Source organism: Capsaspora owczarzaki, assembly GCF_000151315.2.
Source record: "Capsaspora owczarzaki ATCC 30864 unplaced genomic scaffold supercont2.10, whole genome shotgun sequence".
In the NCBI taxonomy this organism is placed as follows: Eukaryota; class Filasterea; order Ministeriida; family Capsasporidae; genus Capsaspora; species Capsaspora owczarzaki.
The window spans coordinates 42,226-50,165 of NW_011887301.1; the positions used below are offsets into that span (position 1 = coordinate 42,226).

Here is a 7,940-nt window from a genome sequence, read left to right on the forward strand (position 1 = left end):
TTGATATGACAAGACATGCAGTATTGGTGTAATCACACGTTTGTAGGGACGATTCAGAGTCTGACCTCACTGTCGATCAGGATAACTCGAAATGTTCAAAGACAAAATTTTAGTGTTTGATCGTTTTTTACCAGGGGAAATATAACCACAACACACAAAAGCGACTCATATACAACAGCATTCATATAACAACAACAACGAGGGAGGAGTGGAGAGGGGGAGAAGAGGGAAGGGGCAGCAGCAGAGAAAGCGCGTCCCAAAAAAAAAAAAAAAGTTTTTGTTTTGTCTGCAGTTTCGAGCAACGATGGGGTGCGCTCAAGACTCGAACAAAGCGGAGGTGGGAGGATGACAAGGGTGAAAACCGATGCAAGGACGGAGGAGGAGGGAAGGGGGAAACGGCCCAACAACCAAAAAAGAAGAAAGAAAAAAACATAAACGGAAAACCCAAAAATTCTTGATTTTCCTTTACATCATCAAGCACTTGAGCTTCTTCTTCTTCTCGGGGTTCTTGGGAAGGTTGTCCTTGTTATATCGGCGAATGATTCGGACGAGCTGGTGGAAAGCGTGGTCAACGTTCAGGCGCTGCTTGGCCGAGGTCTCGCTGAACTCAACCTTGAGCGTCTTGGCAAGGTGCTTGCCCTCGTCGCTCGAGACGGCGCGCTGGTGCTCCAAATCGCTCTTGTTGCCAACAAGGATCATGGGGAATTCGTCGCGGTCCTTGACACGGAGAATCTGCTGGTGGAAGGATTGGATTTCCTCAAAGCTTTGGCGGCTGGTGATCGAGTAGACGCAGAGGAAGCCCTCGCCAGTTCGCATGTACTGTTCGCGCATCGCAGAGTATTCCTCCTGGCCTGTTGTTGTGATTGTTGTGCAAGGGAGGGGAAGATTTGAGTTTCAACAACACAGGGGGAAAAAGAAGAAAAAAAGAAACTTGTTCATTTTTCAACGCGATTGACGCCGAACGAAAAAAAAAAAATATGAAAAAATAAAATCGCAAAAATAACAAAAAATCGGAAAAGGAAATCTGAACCAGCCGAAAATAACTTGCCTTTTTTTTTTCTTTTCTTTTTTTTTTTTTTTTTTTTTTGGTTGAATGTCGCACTTCAAAGAGCAGGATCACTGAAGCTGAAGCGAAGAAGAGCAAAGAGATGGCGACCAACACCACGGGAGCACCACTTCCAGTCACCGCCACGCTTGCTACAACCACCGCAGGCGCAACAGAGGAACGCGAGGCTCTCACCACAGCAAAGAAAAAAAGCAAAATCGAAAAAAAAAAAAAAAAAAAAAAAGTCACTGAACGTCGCGAACGCTCGATGGCACCGAACAGCGGCGCGCTCACTGCTTCTGCAACAGCGGCGGGTGTAGTGTCGAGAAGAGCAGCACGAGATGCAGGCTTGCCCGCAAACGGCCGTTGCTCGAGTCGCCAGTGTGAGCCGCAAACGGGCTCGGCGGTTGAAAAAACAATCAAAAAAAATAGTGATAAAAAATCAAAGGCATTGATGGATGCGGTGAAAGAGACGACCCGCATCTTGCTCTCAATAGCAAGAGCAGCCCAGGCAGCGTGCAAGGACAGCAAGACAGCCGCAGCGCAGCAGCCCGCGGTCGTGAAAAGAGACAAGACACAGCAGGGTTTTTTCAAAAAAAAAAAAAAAAAAAGTCGCGCGGCTGAGCCCGCAAGGGAAATAAAAAAAAAAACGTGGAGGGGCAGCCGACGGCGACCCGCAGCCACTCCAGGTGCTGAAAGGGTGGGGGAGGAGCAGCGCGGTTGCCAAAGCGGAGGGCTCATCGCAGCAGCAAAGCGACGGAAACACAAAACAAAACCCCCAACAGCAAAAGAAAACAAGCGCATCACAAAAAAAAAAATCATAACAAAAAAAAAAAAAAAAAAAAAGCTACCCACAACAACATTTCAAATAAAAAAATAATAAAAAATAATAATAAAAAAATAAAAGTCTTTTTACCTGCAGTATCGAGAATGTCGAGGAGGGCGACCTCGTCGTCAATGACGCATTGCTTCCTGTACGAGTCCTCGATGGTGGGATCGTATTCGTCGACGAAGTGCGACTGGATGAACTGGATGGTCAGGGCAGACTTGCCGACACCACCGCCGCCGACAACGACGAGCTTGTACTCCTTGACAAAGTTAGACTTGGACATTGTGTGTGTGTGTTATTGTATCAACAAGGAACAACGACGAGCTGAGATTGGGAAGGGAAGAGCGAGAGATCAAGAAGGGGAAGCAAAGTGAGCAACAGAAACGACAAAAAGATCAAGTTTTTGTTTTTTCTTTCTCTTTCTTTTCAATGGAAAAACGTTACAATAATAACAATAAAAATAAAACAAAGACTGACCTTTTGGTCTTTTTTTTTTTTTTTTTCAATCGTACAAAAGAGTAACAAAAAAAATCAATGAAAAAAATAAAATACAAAAACGTCGGTCTATTTTGGATGATGGGTGACGATGACGACGATTTGGATTCGAGCGCAAAATGCAGATGCAGACACGCGTGGCGCATGCCATCTCAACACTGCTGGGATCGTGATGCATTGTGCTGCTGGAGAATGTGCAGATGCTGGGCCAGAGACCGCGGGGTGAGGAGATCGAGCGATGATTCAGCCCTCTGTTCCAAATTTGACGCAAACCCAGATCTGCACATCCTAACTCGCTGTTCACCCCCGGCAGTGCATTTCGCTCCGATGCGTGTGAAACGAGCCAAGCGATGCGATGTTGGCTGTGGAAAACGCAAGATCCAGGACGACGGGATGACCGCACACGCTGAATCAAAACCACAAAAACAAAAACAAAACACAAAAACAAAAACAAACAAGTTAGGATCAGCTGTTGTTGTTGCTGGGGATCAGCTGTTGTTGACGGAAGAATAATACACAATGTCGTCGATGGTTAGAACTGATGTTTGTCACGGTCACGACGCGCGTTGTTGCGCTGGTGTCGATGGATTGAATGTCAGAACATCCAATGTGAATTCAGCCGTGTCCTCGCTCTCCCTCGCTCTCCCTCTTGAATGCATCAAAATTCAACAATGATGAATAGAATTGAATCCTTCTCAAAGGCGACCTGGTTCTGACGATGCGTTTAATCCGATTCCTGTTGAATTGACGATTTCGAGCCATTGAAATCACCCCAATCCGATTTTCAAGCTCACTTCTTATTCTTTACTATTATTCCTCTTTCGACCGTAGTCTAATCATGGCATCGAGTCAACTTGCCAGTCGCGCGGACGCTGGTCGCCTTCGAGTCTGTGAGTCGTCTCTGCATCTCTCCCTGTCTTTCCCCCGCCTCCCTCTGTTCTGTTCGACTCTGGCACATGTCTCGTACATGATGCAGTGTTTCACTGATAACTAAGTCGTGCGACGCCACTGTGCTCGGTGTTTGCGTTTTTGTGCACAGTGCTCGTCTCCGACATTCACACCAACGTCGACCGAGTCACCCAGCTCAACGACTGGCTCCACGAGCACAACGAACTGTAAGCGAGTCTTCTTGTAGGCTGCAGTTGTCAAACCCCAGCGAGCGTCCCTTTGGGCGGGGTCGAGGTCGATCAGGCACCAGTGCGCATTTGAAGGACTCGCTCCAACGTTTGAAACCAATTCTGTGGCCATCCTTCACCAAAGTCCTCAGTGACGGTTGCCAGAAACGGGCCACATGCAAATCCATGAGCACTTGGTTTATTTATAGAGACCTTTATCTTCAAAAAGGCTCCCCTGGTGCTTTGCTTCACCACTCTGAATATTTCGACGCTAACCCTCTTCTCGTCGATCTGCCATCAGCGTCGATGTGATCTTGCTCGCAGGAGATATCGCAAACATGCATGACGGAGACTATGACGTGCCTGAGCGCGAGACAGCCTTCGAAGGCGACATGTCCACGGTGATTGGAGCGCTCGAGAACATTTGCACATCCGTGTACTACATCCCCGGCAATGTATGAGTAGGCCAGCGCTTGCTTTGCAGTGCACTGCTATCAGAGCTTCCGTCTCTCATCGTCTGCTTGAACTCTCCATTCTGCCAGCACGACCCGAGGACCACCTTTGAACGAAATCCGCTGCCCAAACTCACGTCGTTCTCGACAAACATTCATCGTCGCGTTGTTCGAATCTCTCGCGACCTCGTCTTTGCGGGCTATGGCGGCAGTGTGCCTTCCTTCCAGAACGGGCAAGTTCTTTGGTCGGGTACGTTTACCACGCATCTCGTGTCTCGTATGAAAAGTGCGTGCCCTCGATTATTTCGCCTCATTTCTTCTCCTCGTCATTCTTGCCACTCAAAGGCTACCCGCATGCCACCGATGACGTCGTTCGAGAACCTTTGCAACGACTCTTGACGCTGGGAAACGATGACTCTGGCATCCAGCACTCCGACTCTGTGATTCTGATGACTCATTTTGGTCCCGATGGCATCGGTAACGTGTTTCATTTGAATTTTGACACGTCTCTGCTCAGTCCATTGACGCATTTTGTCCATTTTGTGGTTGTTCGGATCCGTCTTTGCAGACACGACGTTGGATCGTTCAGACCCGCTTGCTCCCGTGCACACAGGTAGCAAATCATTGACTGCCGTGCTCCGCAATAGCCCATTGGTAAAGTAGCTCGTGCGGTGCATCGGGTGCTCCGATTCATTCATCAGCTGACTCTGCCGCTCATTTTGGTCGCTCGCTCTCTCTTAATTTCTGTAGAATATCCCGCTGCACATCCACGGCCATACACACAACTCTCCCGGCCGCGTAACGATTGGCAAGACGATTGTGTTCAACCCGGGCTCGCTCACCGAGTCCAGGTTTGCCCTGCTGACGCTTGAACGCAGCTTAAATCTGCATCGCTGGGTGTTGAGCTCCTCCACTTTTCTAGATCTCCCGTAGCATGATGTTTGAAAGCAGAATACACACTAAAGTTTTTTGAGGAGGCAACACAAATTATGACAACCGACAAGCACAAAGAAAGATCGACTGCATGGCGAGCACGAATCACGAACTAACAAAAAAAAAACAGCTGTTTCGACCTAGTGCCGAAACATCAAAACGAACGAGCAGACAAAACGTCTGCGGAAAGAAGTGGAGAGAACATGGCAAAGAATGAGGGGGTAAACATCGAATTCTCATGCAATAGGCTACTGCAATATCAAAGATCCAACGTGACAACAATGGCGCCAAAGGATGGGCGATCGTCGGATTCCTCGTCAAGACATTCGAGCGCAAGAGAGACGAGCTCGCTGACGCTCTGGCGCTCTGATTCGGTTGGATCGAGGCGCGAGTCCAGCACCTCGTTCAACTTTTGGTTTTTCACAGCCTTTCGCGCCTCGTTTTTCAATCTGGGCCCAGGCTTGGCGGCGGTCAACAGCTCGAGCAGAATCATGCCATATGCGAACACGTCCGTCTTCGTGGTCATTCTGCCCTCAACGAGGAACTCGGGACACATGTAGGCAACGGTGCCTTGAACAGTCTGCGTGCGAAGGTAGCTCTTGTCATCGAGATGCTCAGCAGCACGGACAAGGCCAAAATCAGACACTTTTGCGTTGAAATGCGCGTCCAACAAGACATTGTCCGTCTTGAGGTCGAGGTGGAACAGGGCATGATCAGGGAATGCTGTCTGGACATAGTGCATGCCGCGCGAGACATCGGCGGCAATGCGCTGGCGCTGGGACCAGGTTAACGGCAACGTGTTGTTCTTGCAGTTCAGGCGATCGCGAACCGAACCGTTCGCCATGTACTCGTAAACAAGGCATCGCTCGTCGCCTTCTTCGGCATAGGACAGAATGGCAATGATGTTTGTGTGGCGGAACTTTGACAACGAGGCCAGTTCCGACTTGAACTCGGCTCTGCCTTGCTTTGATTCGGCAGACAGCTTTTTGATGGCAACGCGAGGGCCAGGCAGACTGGCGCCGTACACACGACCAAATGCTCCTTCGCCGAGCATGGCATCTGCAGCGAAATTTTTCGTGACGTTGGCAAGAGTGGCGAGGGAAACTCGCGGGATGGGGCCGTCAAAGTGCGACAAAGACCCAACAGCGGGTTGGCCGCGCTCGAGTACGTCGATCTGATCAAGAGCCGATTTCAGATCAGAGCGAAGCTGTTGCAGCTCCTGATCCTTGGCAGCAAGCGCCTGATCTTTGGCAGCGAGATCGGACCGCAATTGCTGAAGCTCGGATGTAAGGTTGACAGCAGGCTGAGACTGAGCGTTTGCTGCAATCTGCACCAATGGGGCAGGCGGTGGATCACGCTGGTCGGCAAGACCTCTGGCATCAAGGAAATCCCAAATTCGCCAAAGTAGGTGAACAGTCTGTTGCTCGGATGTTGCTGTATAAAAGAATTCAACTTTCATGCAGAGTCTTACTCTAATCTACAAGTGGTGTTGCCCGATCGCCGAAGTGCTCTGCGTCCAGCGTTGGTCAGGAAGTTATCTTTTAAGCTGTTGTCGTTGGTCACATCGTCAGCGTGAGTCCAACGACCTTCACGGCATCTTGAAACACTCAATATTTACTAAAGGAATGTCAGCGTCTTGTTCACCTTGAGCCCCTCAGCAATCCCCTTCGCTCCATCATCGCCAATCTGATTGTTGTACAAACTGTCATCCCTCTCATGAGTGAGTACTCTTAAAGTCCTCTGCTGAAATCACCCGCTCCCATGCATCAGTCAAAGAGAAATGCCTCACTGGAGGGAAGGCAGCGTCGTGTTCACCTTGAGCGCCTCACCAATCGCCTGCGCTCCAGCATCGCCAATTGGATTCTCAAACAAACTGTCCATCCTCGCTTTCAGTGAGCAATCATAATGTCCTCTGCTGAAATAAGCGACCCACACACATCAGTCGACGTGAATTGACGTACTCGAGCTTGGTCAATGTCTTGTTGACTTTGAGTGCATCAGCAATTGCCTGCCCTCCAACACCGCCAATCTCATCTTGGCTCAAACTGTCCAGATCCCCCTTCATCAGTGAGCACTCTGAATGCCCTCTGCTGAGCCATCCACTCAAAGTGAGGTGCCTTACTTGAGTTCAGTCAGCGTCGTGTTCACCTTGAGCGCTTCTGCGATCGCTTGCGCTCCTTCATCTTCAATCTGATTCTGTTGAAGACTGCCCATCTCATCCACCAGTGAGCAGCCTGAATTGCCATTTCTGAAATCACCCACTCAAGCATCAGTCGACGTGAATTGACGTACTCGAGCTTGGTCACTGTCTTGTTCACCTTGAGTGCCTCAGCAATCGCTTCCGCTCCAACATCGCCAATCCGATTCTCACCCAGACTGTTCCCCCTTCCGCCAGTGAGCTGTTCGTAACGCCTTATGTCGCATCATCCACTCACAAGCATCAGCAAAAGCGAGATGACTTACTTGAGCCAAGTCAGCGTCGTGTTCACTTTGAGTGCCCCAGCAATCGCCTGGATGTCGACATGGTCAATCTCCGTGTGACCCAGGCTGTCCGTCCCCTCCACCAGTGAGCAACTTTAAATGCCCCTACTGAAACCCGGTCAAAGTGAGATGCCTTACTCGAGCGTAGTCAGCGTCGTGCTCACATTGAGGGCTTCAGCAAGCGCCTTCACTGCAGCAACGCCAATCTGTCTATTGCCAAGACTGATCATCCCCCTCCATCAGTGAGCACTCTACTGAATCACCCACTCACAAGCATCAATCAAAGCGAGATGCCTTACTCGAGCACAGTCAGCGTCTTGTTGACTTTGAGCGCCTCAGCAATCGCATGCGCTCCAGCCTCGCCGATCTGCTTCTCACGCAGACTGATCATCCCCCTCTATCAGTGAGCACTTTGCTGAATCACCCACTCACCAGCATCAGTCAAAGTGAGATGCCTTACCGTAGCTCAGTCAGCGTCTTGTTCACTTTGAGTGCTTCAGCAATCACCTGGATGTTATAATGGTCAACCCGACTCGTGCCAAGACTGTTCCTCCATTCTCGTCAGCACACACGCGTTGTTCACACTGTCC

At 49.7% G+C, this 7,940-nt stretch overlaps 3 protein-coding genes across 3 annotated transcripts; 1 reads left to right on the forward strand and 2 right to left on the reverse strand.

Moving 5' to 3' along the window:
* Window positions 1-130: 130 nt before the first annotated feature.
* Window positions 131-2,343, reverse strand: CAOG_05810 (small monomeric GTPase). Its single transcript, XM_004345350.2, has 3 exons — window positions 2,319-2,343; window positions 1,962-2,198; window positions 131-851 (listed from the first exon to the last, which is right to left on the reverse strand). The coding sequence occupies exons 2-3, from the start codon at window positions 2,155-2,157 to the stop codon at window positions 466-468; spliced, it is 582 nt and encodes a 193-aa protein (XP_004345400.1). The 5' UTR covers window positions 2,158-2,198; window positions 2,319-2,343; the 3' UTR covers window positions 131-465.
* Window positions 2,344-3,176: 833 nt separating this feature from the next.
* CAOG_05811 (hypothetical protein) lies at window positions 3,177-4,915 on the forward strand. Its single transcript, XM_004345351.2, has 7 exons — window positions 3,177-3,259; window positions 3,409-3,484; window positions 3,786-3,939; window positions 4,027-4,186; window positions 4,282-4,413; window positions 4,505-4,590; window positions 4,687-4,915. Exons 1-7 carry the CDS (start codon window positions 3,208-3,210, stop codon window positions 4,867-4,869), a joined length of 843 nt encoding a protein of 280 aa, XP_004345401.1. The 5' UTR covers window positions 3,177-3,207; the 3' UTR covers window positions 4,870-4,915.
* On the reverse strand, window positions 4,890-7,741 carry CAOG_05812 (hypothetical protein; the record flags this gene model as incomplete). Its single annotated transcript, XM_004345352.2, has 10 exons — window positions 4,890-6,242; window positions 6,341-6,415; window positions 6,488-6,571; window positions 6,659-6,742; window positions 6,831-6,914; window positions 6,992-7,075; window positions 7,162-7,245; window positions 7,333-7,416; window positions 7,489-7,572; window positions 7,650-7,741. The coding sequence occupies 10 exons, from the start codon at window positions 7,739-7,741 to the stop codon at window positions 5,129-5,131; spliced, it is 1,869 nt and encodes a 622-aa protein (XP_004345402.1). The 3' UTR covers window positions 4,890-5,128.
* Window positions 7,742-7,940: the final 199 nt, after the last annotated feature.